This window comes from Sarcophilus harrisii, chromosome 5, assembly GCF_902635505.1.
Source record: "Sarcophilus harrisii chromosome 5, mSarHar1.11, whole genome shotgun sequence".
NCBI lineage: Eukaryota > Metazoa > Chordata > Mammalia > Dasyuromorphia > Dasyuridae > Sarcophilus > Sarcophilus harrisii.
In genome coordinates this window covers 148,148,085-148,174,942 of record NC_045430.1, presented here as the reverse complement: position 1 = coordinate 148,174,942, position 26,858 = coordinate 148,148,085, and the positions used below count along the sequence as shown (strand labels likewise).

Genomic DNA, 26,858 nt, shown 5'->3' with positions numbered 1-26,858 from the left:
ATGACTATATCAAACGGACATTTAACTAGAAGAATACTAAATTGTCTTTGAACATTAAGATTTAAAGTACTATAATTATCTACTATCTACCCAACAGTAGGGTAATAGTAATTAATATGAAGTTAATGTGCCCACACTGCTAGGGTTTTCTCTGTCTGCTCTTGCTCCTGGGTCCCCAAATCAGGTATAAATACTAATAAATAAATACTAAGAGACTTCAGGAAGCCTCTGTTCAGCAACAGTTTATTTTGTCTTCCATGGGCTTTTATTTCTCCTAATTCATACTGTTCTGGTTTGAACCCTGGCTTTCCCTTATGAACTCTGGCTCTGGTAATCTTATTTTTTCTGAATTCTGATTGTGGTTGAGAGTTTAGACTGAGACCTGTTTTTATTTATGACAGATAACTTGTGTCTTCTTACTTCATTGGATCTGCCTACATCCCTAGTTTGATCTTGTCTTACTGATACTCACATACTTTTTAAAATCTGTCCAATGTTATGCCATGCCTTCAGGACATATCCTCTCCCTAGGCCTCTTAAGTCCTGAAACTCACAGCCTATTTAACTCCTGACTAATAAGGTGTTGTACAAAAAAATAAAGTGTCATAATTCAGATTTTATGTGCTTATGCAGGATTACCTCTTACCTTACAGTGATTACTTTCATTCTGCTCAACACTTCTCACATCCAGATTCTGCTATCTTTATTTATATACAAATGAATAATTTATCATAGAATCTATCAAGAACACAGAATCAAACCAAGGCCTAAGGAAACATAAATAAAGAAGACTAATATAATTCAATGACAGAATATTTTTATAAAGTTTTTTTTAAATGGTGATCCCTTGCATAAATTATCTTTCTCTTTTTGTCTTTCTTACATTCCTACTGCTGCATTCCTATCCACTCTAATTTACTGCTTTTCATCACTGATGCCATACTGTATCTGAAAGTTCTGGCAATGGGGAGATAGATTCCCCTTCTTTCTGCAATGGACTATAATCTCCCAGCTACATCGACTAATATAACAGCATAAAATAGTTGATTTCTTTTAATATTTCATTTGATGTGTTTCCTCAAAAAATAGCTTGTAAACATGACAACAGTTTTTAAAGTAGAGCAGTCCTACCCAAGTGCCAAGTGTCTGTCCTTCTGATCCTCACTGTGCCATCCAGAACTAAAGAATGAAGCTGACAAAAAATGTTTGTCGCAGCCCTTTTTGTAGTGGCAAGAAACTGGAAACTAAGTGGCTGCCCATCAGTTGGGGAATGGGTGAATAAATTGTGGTATGTGAATGTGAAATGTGCAGAACCAGGAGCTCATTATACACTTCAACAACAATACTATAAGATGATCAATTCTGATGGACATGGCTCTCTTCAGCAATGAGATGATTCAAGCCAGTTCCAATTGTTCAGTGATGAAGAGAGAGAACAGTGGGAACTGAATGTGGATTACAACACAACTTTCTCACTCTTTTTGTTATTGTTCACTTGCATTTTGTTTTTGTATTCATTTCCTTTCCTTTTTTGATCTGATTTTTCTTGTGCAGCAAGACAATTATATAAATATGTTTACATATATTGGATTTAAATATATTTTAACATGTATAACATATATTGGATCGCATAACATCTAGGGGACGGGGTGGGGGTAAGGAGGGGAAATCTGAAACACAAGGCTATACAAGGGTCAATATTGAAAAATTGTCCGTGCATATATTTTGAAAATAAAAAGCTTAAAAAAAGAATGAAGCCGAGTCTCTCCTTGTATAGCTCTGAAGAAAGAGCTTCCTCTTGGAACCAGGCTCACAGAAAATATGATTGGAGTGACAGAGTTTATTCATAGCTGCCAGCTCCAAAGCTTGCTTTTACCATTTTGAAAATACCTGCAGAAAAATACTAGAACTGGGGAGCTGGGGTTAACGCTATATGACAGTTATGGAGGAGAGAATGTCTAAGAGTAGCTATGGTAGGTACAATCAACTTGTGCCAATATTGTACCTACAAATAACACATGTCCAGGAATAACACTGCTTATGATTAGAGAGGGGGGTAGATTTCTATCCTAAAATTAAACCACTCAAATTTGTCTACCATGGATTTAGGCAAGTCAAGATGCTGAATAGACTTGACTTACCTTGCCTCAAACACATAAAGTATGATTCAAGACAAGTCACTTAACCTCTCTCAGATTGTTTCCTCATCTGTAAAATGGATTTAAGAATAGCATCTACCTTAGATTTATTGTAAGTAAATCAAATAAGATAAATGGAGCCGGAGACCGTCATTACCTTTTTAGATAAACTATTACCTTATACCCTACTCTATTATCAGTGCTCCCATCCCTCAAATGTTTTGGATTCATAAAGTGTATTTCTTATACCCACTTATCTGTACACTTGCTGATTCCTCCCAGTAGAATATAAGCTTCCCATGTTGTTTTTTCATCTTTGGTAGTGTAGTATATTGCACATAATAATTACCTATTGAACTGAATTGCATTATCCAACTAGATATCTCTATCACAGATTGTAAACACATGATAAGCTAGGCTTACATTTTTTGTAAATTTATACAACATCAAAAATGATCTTTTAGAGACCCCAGCTCTCCAGGAGTTACTAAGGTTAGGAAGAGACAGCTTACTAAAAAAAAAAAAAAAAAGTGAATAGCACATTAACTACCATTAACCAAACTCCAGGTCAAAAGTAGCAGATAAAAGAAATAAGGGAAAGCTCTGTTTAGCCATAGTGATAAGAACAAGCAAAGTAGGTGCAAAATCTAAGGAATGGCATTATGGAGGCATGAGGGGAAGTACTGAATAGTTGAGTTCTCTGACTGTAGGCACCAGAAATTTAAATCTGAGCAGGTAAAAAAGAGAAGTGATGAAGCGGAAAAGGAGAGTGGGAGGGAGAGGGATTCTTGCTATAAGAATATTGCCTTGGTGCAAGTATTTGGAAGTTGGAGAGGAAATAGATCAACAAGACAAAGTCTAAGTTGTCAAGAATGGAAATTACTAATAGGATGCTCTTGTATTGTCACAAGAATGAAAATTTGCTTGATTACATTGGGCAAATGAAAGGCTGAAATTATCCCTACAGGATATCTTGGAATTTTTCATCTTAGAAAATTTAAAAAGGCTCAAACACTCAGGGATACATTTTCTATGACAGTTTATATTAACAACCAAAAATTAAACATTAAATCTATAAGAACTGGCTTTAAAATCTACAAGTACAATTAAAATTATAATTCATTAAGTTAATTTTCATCTTGATTTTCCATAGCAAAAAATCTGCCCCATTCCTATCTTTTTCAGTTACATTATATATCACAATAATTTCTTACTCCCAACAGATTTCTTAACAAATTTGTTTGAGAAGAATTCAAACAATTATTGCCATTCAAACTTTACCAATGTAAAGTTATCATAAAGAGAAGGCATAGCCTTTCTTCTCCTAAATTCCTCTTTTTGACTTAAATTTGAATAAATTTCAATAAGCATAAAATTGAAGTTGCCCAAGGCCTAATGTTATAGTTATGAGGGTTAGAAAAGTGATAGAATCAACCTCAGCCATTAGGATAATTATGGAGGAAAGAATGACTATCATGGGAAAACAATTTTCAATCATCTAAAGAGGCACATCAAATTTAGAAAGGATACCAGACTAAAAAGCAAAAGTTCTAAAGTCTTGACTATCACTCACTTTCTAGTATACTGGACAAGTCATTCAACTTCTCTGAGATTCAGTTTTTTCATCTATAAAAAGGAAATGATATTACTTGAACTTACCTTTACCTACTTTACAAGTATGTTACGAAAATCAGATATGACTTACTGATAGTGTTTTTTTTTCCCCTGAGGCAATTGGGACTAAGTGATTTGCCCAAGGTCACACAGCTAGGACTCATTAAATGTCTGAGGCCTTCCTGGGTCCTTCCTGACTTCTGGGCTGGTGCTCTATCCACTGTACCACCTAGCTGCTCTCTGATAGTGCTTTTAATTTTTTTATTTTAATTTAGAAATAAGAACCAAACACAAATATTTTTATATTCAGAGGACTTGAAAAAAGACAATATAAGAAACTCTGGATTTCTATTGCATAGTTTGTTTTTTTCAGAAATGTGTGTGCATGTATATATATATATATATATATATATATACATTTATACAAATTATATATAAAATAACTAGGTAATAAAACAATTATTTTTTGCATCCTTTACTGTACTTTTTGTTTTCTTCTGAGTATTTTTAATGTTTTATTGATGCTCTTTCTTTGTATTTTTTCATTATTCACTGGCCTACCATGATTTTCATTCTATAGAAGATCGCTGGTAATAAATGTAGTAATTATCTCTGGTTAATAAATGGCAATATCTGAGAATGTGTATTTTATTCTTCATGTCTGGATTATCACCCTCCAGGAGAAGGGTATATGTTTTATCATTATTTATCTTTTAAAATCATGATTATTCTTTAAACCCTAATATATAGCTATGACCTACTGTGGATTTGGATTATATTGCGTCTCATCTTTAAGTTAATGACATAAAGGGCAGTCATAAAAATCTCAAATTTAATAACTATTTTAATATGTTTATTTCTACTTTAAGAGTTTCAAAAATTAATGTTTCCCAATGGCCCTATTTCCCTTGAAACAAGAAACAAGAAGAAACAGTCAAGCAAACTATATCATTCAAAAATATGTTGCATTCCATTTTCAAATATGGGAAATCTGATCTATCATCTTTCTTATGAAACCAAGATTAAGTAATTTCTTTTTTGATGAAAGAAAAAGAAAAATCTAGGAGTATGCATTAGATTGTCATATAGGAAAAAATGTGAAAAACATTTTTTCAGAACAATTAAACTGTCTAGTATGACATCACAGCTATGATATATCTGAAAATGAAAAATGTGAGAGTAAAGTAATACAACCATCATTTCTAATTGTCAAAATGGCACAGAAAACACTATAACAGGAGAAACAAGGAGATCTAAAAGATCACATCAACAAGTTCAAGATTTTAGTTGATTATCAATGTTACTCTTTAGTAAAATGGCAGTTACCATAGCAGCCTGACATCATAAAATCATCACAAACTCAAAGACAAAGAACATTTTCTTCAAGAAACATCAGACTGTAATGTAATTTATCTTCTAGAACCCTTTTCCTGAGTAGCAAATGTCTGCTTAAAATAACTTGATCAGTTCTAGACAATATTTTTTTTCTTTTCTGAGAGCTTATTTTTATAAACTACTGCAAAATAAAATGGGGGAAAACATTTCTTATAAGAAGAGGGAGAGAATTGGTTATATTTCTTAGTGACAAAATTTTATTTTACCTTAAGAAGGGGCAAATTGATGCTACTCTGTTTTGAAGGATATTCAAGTTCATTTTTCATTATTTTCTATTGTCTTTCTCTCTACTTGCAAATAAAACATTCTTTTTTGGATGAATATAGTTTTTTTCTTGCTTCTCAGCACTGATTTTCTATCCCTATGTCTGTGTCTTTTCCTCTATATCTACCTCTTTCTCCCTTTCCTTGAGAATTTCAACTTGAACATCCAAGCCACATTTGTTCAAGACATTATTTGACTCTCCTAAATAGTCTGGCTTTTCTGCCATGTATGAAGCACTGATTTAACAATTCCTCTCTTGTTCCCATTATCTAAAAGTCTGTAAATGGAGCAGTGGTGATGGAAAGTGCACAAGATCACTGCTGTTTTTGTCACATGTCAGTCCCATCTGTTTAGCTACTTGAACTGTGTCTTCCTCATTTGTCCTCTATTTCTTCCCACCTTGTATGACTCTAAAATCAGATGATTAAGCTACCTTACAGCTTAAGAACTGAGAGACTTTCTTCCCTGACAAATAATCTGCTTTCAAATTGTTTATACTGTCAGGTGTTTGGTGGTTTTTTAGTTCCCTAATGTTTCATTTTATTGTTTTAAAGATGAGACCACAGAGAATTGCACTTAAAATATCAGTCTCCTTTAAAAATATACATATTTTTCATGATTAATCCTTTTTGCCTAGGCTGTCAAGGTGAGCCATTTAGAATGTGTCATTTAATATTCATACACACACATAATGTTAATGCATAATCAAGTTTGGTTCATATTTATCATTTCTATACTTGGATTCAAAAATAGATCCTGTTTTTTTTTTTCCAATGGGACTTAAATCAGACCGAATCATATGGTATCTTAGGTCTCATTAACTAACTCAACAAGAGAATATATCCTTATCTTGATTTCTTTTTCTGGGTTTCAATCAAACTTTTTGAAGAAACTTTGGAAATTTTCATTATGCTACATTTTGGAGTTGGTAGCTATTATTTTACTAGAGTAATATTGATAGTCCTTTTATAATGATAATATCAAGATTCAAATTGAGAAGTCAATTGAATGTTTATTAATAAAAACATATTGTTCAAGGAGAGGGTATAAGGGCATCAACCCTTAACTTTCCATCCAAAACAAAACACCCCTTCCATCATCTTCATTCATGAGAAATATCCCCATCATGTCCAGCACTCAAAATTTCACCCAATGACATAGAATTATAGGAATTTGGATGGACTGTTATAGGGAAAGTGTGAATACAATCTACAACAAAGACATGCTCCTTTTTTGGCTTAAAAGCGAGAAATAGAAGTAAAGATTAATTGATGTGATTTAGAAAGGGTAGAGATTATGAGACATCAATATTTATCCAAATTCACCCATTGATTTTTCATCTTCCTCCTTACTTATTTGAAGTTATTTCCTATCTTGGGATGAAAATAAATGTGCAGACATAATTGCCCTAAAGAAGTTGACAGTATGAAAAATGATTATACAACTGTAATTTTACTATAACCCCAGCTGTTATTTATCTATAAGGATTAGAGAATTCCATCCACTAGTCTGAACTGAATATTATATTTTTAGATAATTAAGATACTAACCTAACGTCAGTACATCTGAGTTACTTTTTCCATTTGTGTGGTAGTTGGAGCAATGCAATCACTGTTCTTTGACCCTGTCTTCATTTTGACCAATATCAAATATTAGTAAGATAGTTCTCTGAATTAAGGTATGTACATTAGTCAATAAGCATTTATTAAGCACCTACTATGTGCCAGCTACTGGGCTAAGTCTTGGGAATATAAAAGTAAAATACAGTTTCTAACGACTGGAGGACCAGTTTTATTCTCATGGAAAATTTCCTAGAAAACATTTTTACTTTTCAAAAAAAAGATAAAATAAAAACTACAAAGTATAGAAGTATACAAAATATAGTTTCCTATAACAGGAAACCTGTTACCTTCCTTATATCGATTTGGGGTTTTTTGTTTGTTTTTTTTTTTCATTTAACACAGCAACTATATTCTTGAACAAAGTTTACAAATAAATTCCAAATGGACTGTATTTGTTACCCTGAGACTAGGCTGAGGACTGCTTGGTAAGGATGGTTTTTAAATGTTTGTTGAAATGAATCTGAAAATCATGCTCCTTTTTGAATAAATCTATCGTGATTAAGACAAAGTGTTTATGGAATGCCTACCACAACTATTTTTTTGGTTGTTAAGTTTTTCTAAGTCCTATTTTTAAAATCATTTCTGCAATGGTGCACAAAGAAAGAGAACAGCACTTTTCAAATGAACACACATTGACTCTGTTTCTTTGTTCTTGAATCTAAAAGCATATTAAATTCGGTCAATACAATATTAAGAGATCCCACAGCAACACTAATATGTGATATTGAACCACAAAATTTGTACTATTTCAGATTTACTACTTGTTCTATTTGGGCACAGAATTCTTTGGTATATATTGGGACCAGAGGACCCAAGAAGCAGGTGAGGAGAGAAAGAAATTTTTTTAAAATATGAGATGAAAAAGGATTTGGTACTAAGCAAGAAACTGTGCTTTTGTAAGTCAATTCCTTGGGGAACTTCTTGCATTTCAACTGCTCACACTTTCTGAACAAGTGGATTGCAGGTTGGGCCTCCAGTCTTTTTAAAAAAAATCTGATTAATTCCTTTTAGAAAGATTCAAATGTTGAATCTCTGAATTGGAATATATTTTGCAAGTCATCTAGTACAACTCATAGCAGAACAAAAGGGATCCCTTATTGAATGTGCCCAAGAAGTGATCATTCATCCCTTGTTTAAAGACCTCTGGTGACAGGGAATCCACCACACCAGAGGTAAGTCATTACATTTATGGCTATGTCCAATTAGGAAATTTTCTTTATAACAAGCCAAAATATAATTCTTTATGACTTCTACCTTTAATTCCTACTTATTTGTTTTGGATGCAAAGAAGAACAAACCTAACTCTCCTATATAACCATCTTTCATATGCTTGAAGACAGGTATATCTTAAACCTCTTCCCCCTTTCTGAAAGAAATATTTTCTTGAAGTAGCTCTCAAGTGAAAAGGCAATGACCTTGTTTTTGCAAGCAATTGAAACCAAAATGTGGAACCAAGACCTGTGAACAAGAAAAAGAGATGGGGTTTAAGGACCTCGATTTCTGTCCTGAATGTTCCTGAGAAAATTTCATTGGGAATGAAATTTCAGTACTCTTATGATGTAAACTACTTCCCCCTTTCATATGTAAACAGTTTGATTGCTGAAGGGGGGAAACAGAAAAAGAATATTTGTTTAAGGAAAACTGACAAAAATATGAAGAAAAATAATCTTTCAGATAAAACAGTAAAGAGAGACACAGACTGTCCTGAGTACCAAATAAATAACTCTCTCTCAAAATTTGTGTGCCAAAATGATCTGTCTGAAGTCAAAGTAATGAATGTAGTAATGATACCTAGAATTTATATAGTGTTTTTAAAGTTTACAAATTGCTTTGTGTGTTTTATCACATTTTAGGCTCATAATACCTCTGTGAAGAAGGATCTATTATTATCCTCAATTTACAGATGAGGACAGAGACTAAGAGTGGCTAAGAGACATTCTCAGGATCATGCCACTGGAAAATATCTAAAATTCAGGACTATTCTAGTCTAAGTCCAGCAGTCTATCCACTGGGCCATTTAATTGCAGAGCATTGTGGTTCATTAGCTTTTCTATATCTGATTACTTTGATATTTTTAAAGGCTTAAAGATTCTAATTGATTAAATTTATAAATCAACTATTTGATATGAGAATGCTATATAAATGCTGTTAGGTTCACACCTGACATAAAAGGAGATTTCTTGAGTTTTATCTTACAAAGTACAGATAGGACACTAACCACCAGAAAATCCTAGTTTTGTTCATTGGAAGATATAAAGAGCCAATAGGAAAAGCAGCCTAAAGCAAGAGATAGCCAGAAGAAGCAGGAGAATAAGCAAAGCTTGGTAAGAGTTAGAAATCAGGAAGGAAGGCTATTTAAGGCACCCACAAAACTGATTAAAAAAAAAAAGTGGTCATTGCTCAGGCATTTCTAGGGACAGAAGGGTTCAATACCCTAGAACTATTTCTTTATAAGAGGGTGGTTCTTCTCTCTATATATTCAAGTTTTAAGATTCCTTTCTCTTTTTGCCCTTCCTTCCTTTCCTTCCCCCTTCACCACTAGTTTCACCCCTTTTTAGTCAAAAACTAATTAAAGAAGAAAATTGCTCTAAGGCCAGGACCTATAAAAGAGAACAGTTGAGGAGGCAAGCCTCATAGATCCAGGATTCCCCTCAGAGCTCTTCTTCTATTAGGGCAAGGAGATTCACGCAAAAATGTGTTGGGGAGGGGTCCCTACCTTGCTAAATATATGGATGCGTCAGAATTCACTTCTGGAGGCCACTTCTGACTGAGCTACTTAAAATACAGTGGTCTGGAAGATAATAACATGATGAGAATTTAAGTTAACTCTTAGTCTACTTATTGGAGCTACAATGAAACATCACTCCTATAATTTTTAGGAATCTAATCATCAGATAGCTATACTTAAACATAACAGAAAAATTGCTACTTTCAATTTGTTCCTACGCTATGATATTGTCATTAGAAATTAAACTTTTTCAATCTGTCTTTTGGTAATGAGACAAAAAGAATTAATCTTAATGTTGTCTACTTATTTTCCCCTATAATTTAGGAAAATGAATAGGAGCTCCTAAATACTTATAAGGTGAAACCACCATTAAAGTTTTCAGGCACAGTTTTCAAAATGTGATTCCTTTTTTCATTACTTTATTCAATTAAATTTATGAAACAATTTTCATAATTCTTTCTAAAATGCATAGGGAAAATGACCTGTATTTTCTTTATGTAAAGGTCAAATAATTATTTGAAAAGTATGTGAGGTTTGGTTTGAACTCATGTGTTCCTGAGACCAGCCCTCTATCCACTGGGCCACTTGGTTGCCTGGTGCTTTGCTAGGCCCTGTACAACAAAAATTACAGAAATTTAATTCAACAACTATTTGCTCAGCACTTGTTAATCATTATCCCTTTCAAATCTATCTTTTATTCTATGATCCAAGAGCATCATAATAACTGGAAGAAAAGGAAAGGTTTCCCATATAAATTGGCACCTGACTTGCACTTTGAAGGAACCTAGCAATTTTTTGTGAGAACAAAGTGCATGACTCTCATAGGGGAATAACTTGTATAACTTGTATAAAGACAAAAAACTTGGAAGTGAGATGCCATGTCTGAAGAACAGTTAACAAGCAAGCTTAAAATGTCCTAAAGGACATCTCATCAAAATGCACAAAGAGGATTAATTAATATAATGAAATCATAAAGACGTGGGAGTACCAAACTAAGAAAGAAATGTTAATAATTTGGTTTTTTAATCTTACAACAGATTTGGCAACTGATTGGATATTGGGTATTTAAAGAGAGGGAAAATTATGTCGACTCCAAAGTTGAGAAATTTGGAAGAATGGTGGTCCTATCAACAAAAATGGGAAATTTAAGGGAAGAATCATTTAAAGGGAAATATAATGCATTTAGAAATGCTGTATCTAGTTGATAAAATGAAATACCATTTATAAAACACTTTGCAAAACTTAAACCATGAGCTGGGCGGTAAGGGTAATTAATTGATGGTTTGGTATATCACATTAGGGTACTTGACTATAGTTTACAATTACCCTTATTAGAATATGTCACTTCTTTATCATCAGCACTATTATTACTACCAACATTACATCATCAACAAAATGTGTTCATTAAATATTTAGATATTTATTTGTTCAATAATATGTCACAGATACTATACAAACCAACATATGCTGACAGTTCTAGATCTCTAAGAGTTCCTAATCTTAAATTAAATAATAACAACAAATAATATTGGGAATCAGGGGATACTATGGCTCATCTTAGTAAAGTGTTTCTGACTCAAGGCCTACCATATCCACCTAGCCACCCATAAAATGTGTATATATGTGTGTGTGTGTGTGTGTGTGTGTGTGGTGTGTGCGTGCATGTATGTGTATGTGTGTGTGTGTGTGTGTGTGAGAGAGAGAGAGAGAGAGAGTAATATGGCATAATGGGAATCACAAGAACAAGGGATAATGAAGAAGAAATAAACCAGATCTAATATTCCTTTGAGCTCTACAATCCTAAAATTCTATTTAGAATTAGTTACAGCTAAAGTTTGAGTGAATGAATTCCAGACTTAAGGGAATGATTGATTTAAATTATCTATTATAGCATAATCAATACATTCTGATTTTCTCACCAAATAAAATAACCAAACACTGACTTGACATACCTGAGAATATTTTAAAGTACTTCACAGGAAAATGTCTTAAATGTGTAGGAAAGGGGAAAAAAGCCACAGCATACATTATTCTCTGACAAAATGAATTCTGGATTGGGTAGATTTTTCCCCATTGTATCTATTAATTGATCAAATTTATCCTAATTTACATTTTTCAAAAAAAATAGTTTAATTCAATACTTTTAATTTTACCTTGTCTTAAAATAAGCACAAACATTACCTAATATGCCCTATCTTATATTAGCATTTGTATATTGCTTTAATTTTTGGTAATAATCTTATAAATAATATCTTATTTTACCCTCAAAACAGCCCTAGGAAGGAATTTTTAATTATCCCACTTTATAGATGAAGAAATTTGGTCAGACAACAGGTTAAAGGATTTTCCCAGAGTCATGCAGTAATTATGAGGCTAGATTTGGATTTAGGGCTTCCTTACTCTAAGTTCAGCACTCTATTCACTGAACTGCCTTGATTCAATATATAAATTCAATATACAGTTTCATATGATATACATGAATTAAAAAGATTTTTAATGGGAGAGACTCTTATTCATTACTAAAATCAGTGAAATTTTCAAATCTGAACCTAAATTTAAGAGGGAAAAAATATTTTGTTTTCTGATTTGTGCAGTGATTTTTTTCCTTAGATTAGCTTGTTTCAAAATCTGTAATTTTTAATATCTCCCTTTAGATACACAGGTCTTAATATCTAGTATAGCTTCCCCTTTTAGGAGATTCAACTGAAATTTCTTTTTCTTGGTAATTAGGATTTACACACTCTCCCACACAGTAATGTCTATCCCAGGTATCCACTTTGTCAGACTGCCATTACATTTCTCTTAGCAATGATGTTATCAAATGCCACAAGAGTTTCAGTCCTGGGTTTTCTTCCATGACTTTTCAATACCACTTCTTCTAGCAGAGAAGATAGTTGTGTTTTATTTCTTTTGGGGGTTTGATCTGCTGTGACCTTGTCATTTTTCAAAGCTAGATCTTATTTTGGCTTGGCTAGTTTTCAAATACTGAATCCTCTGTCAGGGCTACAAATGCCCTGTCCTTCTATTAGTTTTTCTCTTTCCCTTCTATGGAGCACACTTAGGGATGTTTAGAGCATACCCCTGTATACTTGTTGAAGGATTCTTGAAATTTTAAGCGATAATAATATATGAACTTGTTTCATATAATCAAGTCTTCCTTACTAAAGCTCAGTCACTGGTTCTGTCTTCTATCACTGTATTTGCCTGGCTCACATAAGATTTCACAAAGCACTTTCCTAACAATACTCCTGTGACGTAGGTAGTACAAGCATTATTATCTCCAATTTACAGATGAGGAAACTGAAAGGCAAAGAAATTAGGTGACTTGCCCAGCAAGATCCTCTGCCTCCAAGCTCATTGCTCTCCCTGCCTTTGTAAGATATTCAGAGTTCTCTTTATTAGCTCAATATCAGTTTCTGAGTTATAGTTTCTTTTTCATCTGCTTCAATATGCCTGCTTCCTTTTTCTCTACCACAGCCTTTTGTTCTGATGACCTATTTCAGAATCATAGAACTGATTGCAATTAGCAGGCAGTAATGAGCACTCCATTGGAGCTCTGGGTTCTAACCCTAATTTTGCCACTGGTTAGCTATATGACCTTAGGCAAACCATTTAACATGAGCTTTTCATCTGTAAAAATGAAGATGTTAGGCCAAATGATTTCTAACATCCCCTCTGGCTCTGACTTCCTATAATCCTATAATCTTAGAAAACTTCATTAGGCTTATAAATTGTATCTTTTCCCCCATGGAGATTAACTGGATAGTCCCTAGACAGTATAGGATTTTGTTTTCTTAGAGTAGGAGAGCTCCCATGTATTAAAAGATACACAATGAAGTTCTTTGTGTCAGCATCAAAATCTTCCTATTAAAAAATGGATTGTTTTCTTTAGTTTTGCCTTTCTGAGAATGGTGACATATTGTTGCTATTTATACTACTTGGAAAAGGATTTTCCTTTTTCTTAAAAGACATTTCATCCTGTTATATTTAAACAGTGAACAAGCCTACAAAGCACATGTAATCGATCAATAAGCATTTATTATGCACTTATTTTGTGCTAGGCATTCTGCAATAGCAAGAATGAAAAGACCACATCATTGGACCATCCCAAAGTTTCCAAATCTTAGGAAAATTTTGACTCAACTAACTTAAGCTTTGGGAACTAAATGACTTATGGGGTATGTATAGGAGGACTTGGGATGTTATAATATTTCCTTTACAATGTCCTGATAGTTTTTCAGATCAACATTATATTTGTGTTAAACAAGCCTCTCCTTTCTTCCAATATGAAGCTCTTCTTGATATAATTGAGTTACTGTTGAGGTCAGCTTCTTGGTCCCTCTTCATATCAAGCAAAAGATGCCAGTCAATTCATCATGATAAGAAAGAATTCAAATTAGTTAGATTTGTTTTCTGACACCCTAAGTTCAAGTATTTTCTAAATATTCCATATTTGAAACCATTCTTATTGCCATCCTATTAAATCCATTGAATTAGAATTCTACTGAAGACTGTTTTCATTTCACACCAGTGTGACCTTCCATTGCTCTCTTCATGGTTTATCTCTTCCCACCACACACAGAAGTGAGCTATACCACAGGCTACACCTATAGGAATAAGCTCTATTGGCTTTTTCTTCTCTCATTTAAAATCTTCCTCACTGAAAAAGATTTCTAAGGCACATATAAAAATTGTAACAAATTGGACATCAGGAATATCAGTTAATACACCCTATCTTTTACCAAATTAAAACTGTAATTATAAACCTTTTATTCTCACATTCTCAAATAGAAAACATTTTGCTTAACATTTTTATTGCATAATAATTATTATTATCATTCTTTTAAAGTACAATACAATATAAGAGACTTGTTAGCATTTTTGTTTTAGCAAAAATCTATTAAATGAAGAACTCACCACACACATATACACACATACTCATACAACACATACTATGTGTGTTTATGCTCTTCATTCTTTTTCACAGATGTTCACTTAAAAACTACTCTGTGTAATGAAATATAGTTTGTTTTGACACACAAATTAATATATTTTTCAACACTTCTTCAACTGACAAATTATTTGTGCCATTTTTAAAGAGAAAAAGTTTATAAATTACTCATTTCAAATAACATAAATTTATTACACTTCTTGAAAATTCAATCTACATTAAAGAAACCTAAACTTTTTAGCAGGTAGGACATATTGTCACACAATGAAAATTTTAGTAGCAGCTGGGTAGAAGAAAGTATTTTGCAAAGATCAAAGTACTAAATAAATTTATTATGATTAGCTCTCATCAGTATACATTGCCTGTGGTCTTTTGACTCTCCATCCAGGAAAAGGGTTGACAATGTATCAATAGAGCCTAATTTCTCTTTCAGCCTTCTTCACAGCTCCTCCACTCAAGGTGTTATGAGTTCCATCTGAGCAAAGACTTCCCTATTCTAGTGTTCTCGTCAGTTGTCAGGAAAAGCAGCTTACAACAGTAAAACCATGCAAAAGCAGCTTACAACAACAGTAAAATCAGAGAGTCTTCAGTTCTCTTAGTCTGAGATAAATCCCAACCATACTCAACCTTGGATTCTGAATCTTAAAGATATAGACAAGCAAGGTAGTCAAAGTCTGGGGCCAGACTGATAGAAAAGAAATAGGGGTATAATGGAAAAGAAAGGATAATGGTCTTTCTCTCTTTTCCCTATCATAATGTCATCTAAACAGGGACACAGAAAGTCTAACATGGGTCAGGGTCCTCCCGAGTAGAGGAACTAGATTTAAGTACTTATTTGATATTTAAAATTTGAACAAAGTAAAAATGGTATAGGAGAAAGGAAGAGTTGCAAGGGGAATTATTAATTCCTTAGGCATATTTATCATCTTCCAAGTAGCCTAATAGATAACATACTTTCAAGTCAGAAAGACCTGGCTATGTGATAATCAATTTCTCATTGCCCCAAACTATTCTCTCAAACTGAGACTAAGATGTAAAACTAGGAGTTCTCATTGAGTGTTTGCCACATCAATAAAATCATAGATTAACCAAAAAAAAAACAAAAAAAAAACAAAAAAAAAACTCCATGGGTCAGAAAGGATTTTTCTAGGGGAAAATTAGCATAGTGATAGCAAATAATGAACTAATGCCAAGAAGGAATTTGTCAAAGATATGTAGCTTTACTTCTAGCCATAGCATGCTAAGAGTTTAAAATTAGGCTTGTCTAATTTTTTTCCTTTTACTTGAACTCTAACAATGTGCCAAGTCCAGTAATATCAGTAGAGGTAGTTGTGTTTTTAACTATTTCTAAAGTATTCTTATTTTTTAGCTTCATTTTCACATAAAGAATATCATTTTGTAATTTTAGAAAAGGAGCTGGTCATTAGAATACGAGAACAGAAAGAGTATCTCATCCATTTACTACACATTAACATTTGCATTGTGTTTTACATACATTATATTATTTTAGTTTCAAAAACACCTTGTTAGACAAGTCAAGTAGGTTATCAAAGTATTATTATCTCTATTTCATAGATGAAAAAAGTGGGACCCCAGGTTGGGCTAAATTACTTGCCCAAGATTGCATAAAAGTGAATGACAGAGTCAATAGGAGAGCCCCAGAGCCCACATTTTCTGATTCTTCTGCAAACATGGTTTCCACTATGGTGAACTTACTCACAATAGTCATTGAATTCGTGTAATTAATTCTTCTAACTTTGCCAGAGAGATTCACCTCTTTCATTAGAATTTGTCAGATGCTTACGATGGGATGGTTGTGGCTATCTTGGCTTTCATTTGTTTTTCAATGGTTGGATTCAATTTAATGATCCGTACTTGGATTTATGCAAAATCTTCAGTTCCATCTAGAGATTTCGGCTAGTGAAAAACGCAGCACCCCAAATTCAAAAGGAAAATGTGCCACCTGAATTTGCTCTTCAGTTTACCCTGATTATATATATGCCTCTGAATTAATTTAAGACATTAAGCAGTCTGTAAAACATTACAAAATTTATTGTCCTCCTTAAAAAAAATCACAATCACACTCAAGAAAAATGATAATTCTCTAATCTATAATCTAAAAGGAAAAAAGGAGGGCTCAAGATTCTTAAAAGTAGGACATTCTCTTTCCATCCTCACCAACATAGGAGCAGTTTATTAACCTACAAGAATAACTAGAGATTCACCTTTTCTCCACAATAGGAAGGAAACAGATTGTAATCAAATTCTTTTCTCTTTGAATGCATATAATACAATATATAAAATTATATGTCATATATATAACTTTATATATTGTACTGAGAGTTTTAGGTATCATAAAACAAAAAAGAATGTAATTTTAAACCTTTTCTCAATGGTGTATGAAACTAATTAACATATCCACATAATTTCCATATATTAAGAAAGCGTTAATGAAACAGTGACTTGTTTCTGCACTAGGAAGGCTGATAATTATTTGAAGAAAACAGAGGGAGGAGAAGGTCAGGGACCTCATACCAGCATCAAAAATGACATGGTTTTCATATAAAGTTTTCAGTGCTAACAAACATGGCTAGCATGTTTAAAAAATGTTTTTGGAGTAAATTAAAATGTTTTCAGGCAAGTATGGCAAAGTAGAAAGAGCATGGAATTTTCCATCAAAAGGTCTAGAACTGAATCCTGACTCTCTTTTCTACTTCAATGATCTTGAACAAGTTACTTCATATGAAGCAATAAAAAGACCATTGGAAGTGAATCAGAGATTCTAGGTTTGAATTCCAGGTTTGCTATTTATTCTGCAGTGAACTTGGGCACCTTCATTTTTCAATTTCTAATATGTAAAATAGGAGGAAGGAATTAGACAAGATGAGAAGTTCTCAAATTTTTTTCTGAGTCATCATTCCCATTAGCATCTGCTAAAGCCTATGGAATCTTCTCAAAATAATGTTTTTAAAATAGAGAAGAAAACTTCAGTTAGGGCTAGTAGAAACAAAAAAAATAATTTTTCTCATCTAAACTTACAGCCCCCTATCAAATCAACCCGCAGACTTCTTGAGGGCCATAGACTTCAGGTTAACAACCAATGGATTGATTAGATTAGATAAGCATTAAGGTGACTTTATCTCAGGAAGACCTATAATCAAATCTGTCTGAAAAAATGACTAGCCATGTAAACAAGAAAAAAATCACTTAATTTCTTTTTGACTCAATTTACTAATCTGTTAAATGGGAATAATAATAGTACCAAATTCATAGGATTGGTGTGAGGACCAAGTAATGCAATGTATATAAAAGTACATATGAATGTATGTATGTATGAAAAAAAGCTCATTTCTTATTTAACTGAAAAAAATGAGGTCATTTGTCCATGATTATCTCTTTACCCCTTTCTAATTTTATATCACTCAAATGCTTCTCCCCCACCGCTATCTCTTCCTTTACCCTTGTCTTGTATGAAAAGTCACCTTTCTCCTTGCTAAAGCAAACCCTTCTTCATGTACAAATGAGCCCATTCCTTTTTAGATTCTCCAGATCTCCCCATCTATCATCCTCACTCTCATTTATATTAAATATCTCTCTGCCTACTGGCTTCTTCCCTATTGCCCACAAACACACTCATGTTTCCTATCTTGATCCTTCTATCCCCACAAGCTATCTATCATCCAGCATCTCTTCTCCTTTTTATAACTAAACTGCTTGAGAAAAAGGTATAAAATTGGTATCTCTACTTCCTTTTCCCTAACTTTCTTTTGAACTCTGAAGTCTGCTGAGCATACTTCAACTGAAATTGCTCTCTGCAGTTATCAATGAAATCATATTTGTCAAATCTAATGATCTTTTCTTAATCATCATCTTTGTTGACCTTTGTGAAGCCTTTGACATCAGCAATCACTCTCTTCTTCACACTCTCTTCATTTTCTTTTACATTTTCTTCATGTTCTCTATATTTTCAAGATACCATTCTCACCTCATTCTCCTCCCATCTATCTGAACATTGCTCATACTTCTCCATTGTAACTTTATCAAGCTTGTGATTGCATACTATAGGTATCCCAGAGTCCTTGTCTTGAGATCTTTTCTCTTCCCCTTCAACATTAATTAGCTTGATAATCATCTATTCAATTGTTAGAATCTATAAATGATACAAAGATATATTTACCCCATCCCCATCCTATCTCTTAACCTCCAGGCTCTTATTTCTAACTATTTAATGGATCTTAAATAGGATGCTCTATAGACATCTTAAATTTAACATGTTCAAAACAGAACTAATTATCTTGTTCCCCAAACTTCACCTTTTCTAATTTGCACTATTACTGTCAAGAGTATAAACATCTTCCCTGTTAATTAGGCTCTCAACCAAGGTGTCAACCTTGACTCTTCATTCTCTATCCCACCCCAAATTTAATTACTGTCAAGTCACCCTTCAGGACATCTCTTGTATCTGTCCTCTGACCATATCACTATCCTGGTGCAATCCCTCATTACCTTCTGCCTGAACTAGGGCAATGGTTTGTTTGCTTTCTCTTCTTCAAGATTTCTTACTTCAATACATCCTTTCACTCAGATATCCAACTGTTCTTTTAGTCTGATCATGTTATCTATACCCTTAGTCAATAAACTCTTATAATTCCACATTAACTCCAGGATCAAAATCCTCTTTTTGACTTTTAAAAGACCTTCATAACTTGGCCCTTTCTTAATATTTCAACCTTTTTATACATTAATTCCCCTTTACTCCATTTACTCTTCAATCCAGTGACACTGATCTCCTTCCCATTCACACATCTTCTGACCCTGAACTCTCTCTTTTACTATCTCTGCTTTCTGGCTTCCTTGACTTCCCTCAAATTTCGACTAAAATAACTTCTTTTGTAAGAGGCCTTAACTGGTATCCCTTAATGCCTGTGCCTTCCTTCTGAAATCAATCTCCAACTTACCCTGTATAAATCTTATTCGTACTTAATTGTTTATGTCTTGTGTATGCAGATGTTTGAAGAAAGACTGCTCTGCACAAATAATTTAATTTCTGTCAGTTAAGTGACCTATTTAGGTCTGATGATTCAAATCAGATTCATTATTCAAACCACTGCAACTAACCTTGGATAAAGATATCTTGATATATATATTTACAAGGTTTTACACATTAAATTCTAACCCTTACTATGGCACTAAAAAGGGAAGTCATTTTTGGAGAAAGTTCACAGAGCTTCAGTTATGTTGTCTTAGTTGTTTAGTCTCTCCATTACATTGTGATTTCCTTGAAAGCAAAAGAAACTCTTTTTTGCCTTTCTTTGCATACCCACTGCTCAACACATTGCCAAGAATATATTATGTACCTAATAAATGTTTTTTAACTTGACTTGTTGACTAACTTACTTTACACATTTTTAAATGTCATATAAATCTGTGATAATAGCAGTGATTATCATAAATCAAGTGTACTGGTCCCAAACCAGTGTTCAAAATGGGAATAGGAGGGGAAAAAAGAGGAAGATTCTCGGTAATGGACTTGCAATGAACAAAATATATGTTTTTCATTACCATCAATATTTATCATTCCATATGGACTTTTTAGATCTGAACTTGTATGATGTGTTGCCATTAAAACAGAAATAACCTTGATAATTAAATACACAAACTTATCATTTGACTTCCAGAAGAGTTAAACATTCTCTAAACATGAATGGTGAATTAAATCTGGTCTTTCATATTTGGCAAATTACATGGAAGATTAGCCTAGATACGTGTAGATGGTAAGTACCAGAGACCAATTAAAGGTAAGAAGATAACAGTGTACAGTTTTCAATTAAGTTCACAATATATACTATAAAATGTCTTGTTGATATCATTAAGCTCATAAAAGTGGAAAACCTTTTTAAATATAGCTATCCTTTAGAAGGACCTTTTATGCCATATTCATTAACAAAACAGTGAATGTTATTGCTTTTGATTTAATTTGATTCTGCATTAATGTGATTTGATTCTGTAACAAAAAAATTGTGCTTTTCAGTGATTCAGTAAATACAATTATTTTTCCATAAGTCTTATCCAGAATTTTTTTAAATAAAGGTTTGAAACACATGTATGGATATATACTTTTCCAAATGTGAAGAAAAAAGTTTCTCCTATCATTTCAGTTTGAGAAGTCCTAAACATTTCATAGTAATATCTGAAAGAAAAATCTATGTCAAATTCTTGAGAATATACATTCTTCACTACTTCAAAGGAAAAGACACTCATTTTTTAAAATTTAAAGTGTCTTTTCTTATGCTTGATGGTTATTCTTTATAAAATACTAAAAGCAACTTCAAAACATTAAATCCTGAGCAAGAAGGAAAAGAATACTTTTCAAAGTCAAACCCAGCTTGCTGTGAACTGAAGCTCTGTGAAGTTTCTCCAAAAAAATGACTTCTCTTTCTAGTGCCGTACTATGGTTAGGTTTTAATGTATAAAATCTTATAAACATATGTCAAGATATCTTTATCCAAGGTTAGTTGCAGTGGTTTGAATAATGAGTCTGATTTGAATCAGCAAACCTAAATAGGTCAGTTGACTGACAGAAATTATATTAGTTGTGCAGGGTCGTCTCTCCCCAAACATCTGCATCCTCCATGTCCTTTTTCTCTCCAGGGTCAAACCAGGGATAGGAATAAAGAGCAATGCTAGCTGAGTTTCTGTTATGCACACATTCATTCCAAAGAGTCTATTTTTTGGCATAAATTTTAAAGTTATACCATGTATAAAAGTGCCATTAAAGTTGACAGTAGTTCAGGGGAAAAAAAGTGTGGAGAAAATATCTTTTTTCCCCCTATGAGGAAAACAAATATCCTTCTGTAGGGATTTCAAAATTCCCATATCGATGTATTCATGGCCATTTCTTGGTATCCTTCCAATACAGGTATTTAGAGTGGTGTGGTATAATCATTCAACTGGGACACTTTTTTTTATAAAAAGAAATGACTTTCACACAGTTTTAGTCTCAAGGAGATTTGCCATTCTCATATCAAAAAAGTATTATATAGGATGAAATAGAAGAGAAATCAAACACTGACAAGATACTGAGAGGTCCATATGTCAAATTGCCTTGTAAATTCAGAACCTGAAGTCTTGCTCCCTAGAACAGTGCTAGGCTCTTAGGATAAAGTATAAAATCTTAAAACTAACCCCTTTGAAAAATCAGAAAAATAAAAGGGAATACAAATGAGACAGCCTAACTATCTGAAATGCATTCATTATTTGGACATTCTACCAGACGTGTTGGAATTAGACAACTTTTTCTGATATATCTTGACAGGAATGGGCCAATCAACTTAAGACAGCAGGGTTAGTGTTTGGAAAAGAAGGGGGTCAGAGTAGAAAGGGGATTCCAAAAGAGGTTGATCAAAAAGAAGGGAAAGAACGAGAAAGAAACAGTTTTACTTCTAAACTCTTCAAATGACTAAGGCATTGATTTATTATTTATTGGGGGGAGCGGTAAAAGTCACTCTGATGCTTGGCAATTGATTTTTTTAAATATTTATTTCACCTAGCCAAAGCCTCACTCAAATAGGCAAAATCTTTCCAGGGAATGCAAATGAAATTAGTTTTCTTTGTTTTCTACTTCCCTAAATGCACTCCCCAAAGTGGAATTATGAAGGAAAGCACACTTGAACCTTCTCCCAAGAAGACTTTCTCCTTCTTGGTGGGGATGGGAAGAGAAACGATATTTTGACAGCCAAAAAGCAGGAATCACAAACTTGACATTGGGAAATCTCCAAAGAACTCTGCATTTGTCATTTAAAAGACTGAGACCAGTAGAGAATTTTCAAGTGTCCAAGGTAAACCAAGGATTTTTTATTTAACCAGCCTGGTGCAGATGGACACAAACCAACCCTAGCACTCAAAGGCTTCAGTTGCCCTCCAGCAATGACAGACACATAGACCAGAGAGGCTCCAGGTTTATCAGACAGGCTGATTAAAAAATTTTCAAGACCAAAATCTCCAGAGACCTTTCCCAAATTCTCTTTCTTCACTTTTCCCTATCCCTCACACCCTCAGATTCCTCCAATTTGAGGATTTCAGTGACTCTTCTTTCACCTTTCCAAACGGACTCTTCCCAACAATTGACTAGGAGCTAACTGGTCTCTTCAGGTGGGTTTCCCTTGGACTTCTTTCTATAAGGCACCCAAACGCCGCGGGATGGTTTGCCATCTGATGGGGTAGGGGGGGATGACTTCTGAGTACTGGCCTTGTCCACTTCTCTTCCCAACCCTTGTCCGATTAAGTTTCTCCATAAAGAGAAACCTCCCCTCATGATCTCCTCTCATCCCATGCCCCCTTCCGGGCTCTGCCACTTCCCTCCCCGGACACCTCGAGTTCCCTCCCCTCCCGTAGGAGAGAGGGGCGGGCGGGCACTTACCGGAGGTGAGCTGCATCCAGGCACAGATTTTGTAGACGGTGGCCGTGTTGCAGAAGAAGAAGAGGGTAAAGCAGACGATGCAGGCGATGATGAGCATCATGGAGAGCCCGATGAAGAAGGAGGCAGCTTTGAAGGCGCTGGAGGGCAGGGTGGAGAAGTCCGTGAAGCTGCCCCGGCAGGTCAGTTCCCTGGAGAAGCCGTTGCCGATGCAGTAGTGGAAGAGCCCGAAATAGCCCGCTTGAGGAGTGTCCACGCCGTCCCCGATCCAGTAGGGCTGGATGAAGCACACCACGTTGACGATGGCAAAGCAGATGGTGAAGATGGCCCAGAGCACGCCAATGGCCCGGGAGTTCCGTACATAGTTGGTGTGATAGAGCTTAGCAGCCTCCTGAGCTGGGAGCATAGCGGCGGCGGCGGCTGCTGCTGCTGCTGCTCCTGGCATTCTCCTCCTCCTCCACCACCGCCACCTCCTCTTCCTCCTCCTCCTCCTCTCCCTCCCCCTCCCCTCACCTCTTTATGCACAGGAGACACACGCGCACACACACGTACACACACATACACACACGGAGCAGCGCTGTACCTCCAGTGCTCCAGCCTCAGCCTAGCAGCGCCAGTTTCAGAGTCTGCATCCTCCCTCCCGGAAGGAGACAGGGGGGAGGGCAGAGCATCCCCCCTTTTGCTCGCCCTGATCTTCCTCCTGTCCTCCCGCTTCTCCAGCCCGGATCACCGCCACTCCACTCCCCCAACCCCCACCTCGCTCTTCTCCACTCCGCTTTTCTCTGACTCCAGCTGCCCGCGGCGGTTGCTCCCGCAGCTGATGCTGCTGTTGCTGCAGCTGCTGCAGCTGCTGCAGCAGGAGGTGGCAGATCCGCGGCTGGGCAATAAGGCGCCGGGCACGAGTTGCCCAGGAAAGCTGCGGTGCCGGGGCTTGGGTTACGCCGGAGCCGGAGCGGCAGCACGAGAAAGCGCGCACCGCGGCCGGCTGCTAGTAACCCGAACCCCTCGCGTTCGCGGCAGGCCCGGGGACGCCCCTCACGTGGCAGGCAGAAGCGGGCAGGAGAAGCCGCTCCCCGGGCAGGGTAGGAAGGGAGGCCGGGCTGGGACGGCAGCACTGAGGGAAGGAGAGGAGAGCACCGGAGAGAGTGACAGCCCCCACTGGAGAGCGCCGGGCTTCCCGGGGATTCCCAGAGTTGTGCTGGGCTCTGGGCCCGACGACCGGCTTATTCCCGGCACTTCTCACTGCGACGCAGCAAAGTGCTTCAACCTTTCTCAGTCTTTGCGGGGAAGCTAGTGAGGGAGGGGTCAGCGACGAGTGAGGAAGAGAGGGGCGCGGAGAAAGCCCAAATTGAACCCAGTCCCAGTGCTGTCCACCCCGAGGCCGGAGGAATCCGAACCGGGCTCCCTCGCTAGCTGCTCACTTAGTCAAAGTGGCTGCTGAAAAGAGGAAAAAGTTGAAAGGGGGCTGGCAAAAATTAAGTAAATACTTAACGATTAGGAAAGCAGCGTCTTTAGCCCCGGTAGTTGCTGTATTCAAAAATAATGATAATAATTAAAAAGAAACATGCATCATCTGCTTGTTAAACTTCCCGGGAGGAACCTCTCTGAAATTAGGCCGGTCTTCTCATCGCCTGACCTGTAGCAGAAGACTTTCCAACTCTTTCAGATGCGTCGGAGTTTGAACTCTGCTGGCCTAGCCTATAAGAACCGCGGGTCACTTCTGGGGATTGATGAGACTTTCCTGGAGGAAATAATAAATGAATGGAAAGTCAGATAACTAGGTTTTGAAGAGATGTGCCCAATTTAGTGGTTCCTTCAGCGAGATTCCAATATTGTCTCTTTCCATGTGACTTTTTATGTTATCTACTCTTTTATAGCACCGTTTTGTTGCATTCTGTACAATATAGAAAATCATATGTCAGTTGGAACTTATTAATAAACAAATGACTTTCCAAAAATTTAGGCTTGATGAGTGATCCCTATTCACACATCAAGAGTAAGTGGTATAGTGGTGTGTAGGGTAATATAGCAGAGAAATTAAACACTGCCAACAAGATGCAAAGATGTACGTTCACAATTTAACTTTATTGTCCTTTTCTGTACCAAAAAGCTACGATTCTGTGAAACTGGTGGTGTAGTGGAAATGATATCTCGCTTGTAACCAGAAGCCTTAGACTCCATATAGTTTCTTTTGCTTAACCTATGACAGTGGCAGGTAAGGTTCAGTAATTATGTCTCTGATGCTTATTGCCTACATGACCTTGAGCAAATAAATTCACCTCCTTGTGCCCCAGTTTCCTCATCTATAAAATAATGGGGTCGGACTATATGGCTTCTGAGCTTTTGTCCATCTCTTGGTCTATCATCCTAAAATACTCTGATTTCTCTCAGAGACTCAGTTAACTTATCAATAAAATAAAGTTTCAGCAAATGATTTGTAAGTACAATCTAGTTCTGATTTGCTGTTGTTGTTGATAAACATTAAGTACCTTCTATGTACTAGGCACTGCTAAACCTTGAAGGTGCAAAGAAAACCAAAAGACTGTTCCTTTCCTCAAAGAGCTCATGATATTATTCTGTAATTCTAACTGAACTTCTTTCCATCATCTTTCTCCTCTCCCTCCCTCTCTTCTTCTCCTCTCTACATATTTATTTATTTACATGCCTTGTCTCCCCTCACCCCACCCATGTTAAAAGATTTCATGCCTTAACAAATAAAATTGTAAAGGCTTCTGTTTTATAAATCAGCCCAAGCCCACTTTTCATCAAATTATCTAGATATTTCAAAATGTGTATTTGCTTTGAACTACCCAGATAATTTATTTTACCCACCATTTCACATTGGTATTGTATTTTGCTTTCATGTTGTTTTTCCACAATCTGAATCTTTCTTTTTTTCTTTTTTCTGCTTTCCCAACATTAATTTTCCTCATTCTTTCCAATTTCATTCCCTGGTCCTTCTTTTTATGCCATAAGCCTGAAAAATGAAATCTAGTAGAGTGAGCAATGGCACTAAAATACTCAATAGTTAGAGAATATTTTACTTGGAAATAAATACTTTTTAAAGATACAGCACAATATTCTTTCTTGTGTATAAATCTGATCATATCACTTTTTTTCTCAAAAATCTTCAGTAGCTCCCTATTTCCTCCTAAGTTCTAGTTCCCCTATATGGTACTAAAAAAATAAAAACTCATAACCTGGCCATCATATTCCCTTTTCATCTTCATTACTATATGCTAAATCTCATTACATTTTATTTAACTCTATACTCAATGCTTTAGCCAAATTAGATCCTTAAATATTCCTGTATCTTTAAATAGTCTCTGTAAGGTCATACCTTTATGAATTAATCAACTAATCTTTTACTGTTCATTTTTAAAATCAGACATATTTCATTTTAAAGATTTTCCTGATCCACCTCCATTCACATTCATAACAACTTTCCCCAAGATTACAACAGAACACTTTGTTTTGTAATTCTGGTATGTTTCTGTTGTGTTGGATAATACAATTATTTATATCGGTATCCTTTTTGTTCCTTATTAGACTTTGCTACATGAAGACAGAAGACATATTATAAGATATGCAAAGTTGACATGTGTCATTCCCCATGGCTAGTTACTTAAAATACCAGAACATCTCAGGGAATGAAATTCTATTTCAGTTTCTAATCTCCCATACAACTTTTGGAGATGTCTCATATAAGAAGATAGACGGGTAAGTGGCA

The 26,858-nt window shown here is 35.3% G+C and overlaps 1 protein-coding gene across 2 annotated transcripts in view; it reads right to left on the bottom strand.

Moving 5' to 3' along the window:
• LHFPL3 (LHFPL tetraspan subfamily member 3) overlaps nucleotides 1-23,586 on the bottom strand; it is a 686,319-nt gene extending 662,733 nt beyond the window's left edge. For both annotated transcript variants that reach the window (XM_031938708.1, XM_031938707.1), the window contains exon 1: nucleotides 23,132-23,586. In XM_031938708.1, the coding sequence (XP_031794568.1) occupies nucleotides 23,132-23,573 (442 nt within the window). In that variant the 5' untranslated portion in view covers nucleotides 23,574-23,586. The remainder of the gene's footprint in view (nucleotides 1-23,131) is intronic.
• Between the last annotated feature and the right edge of the window lie 3,272 nt (nucleotides 23,587-26,858).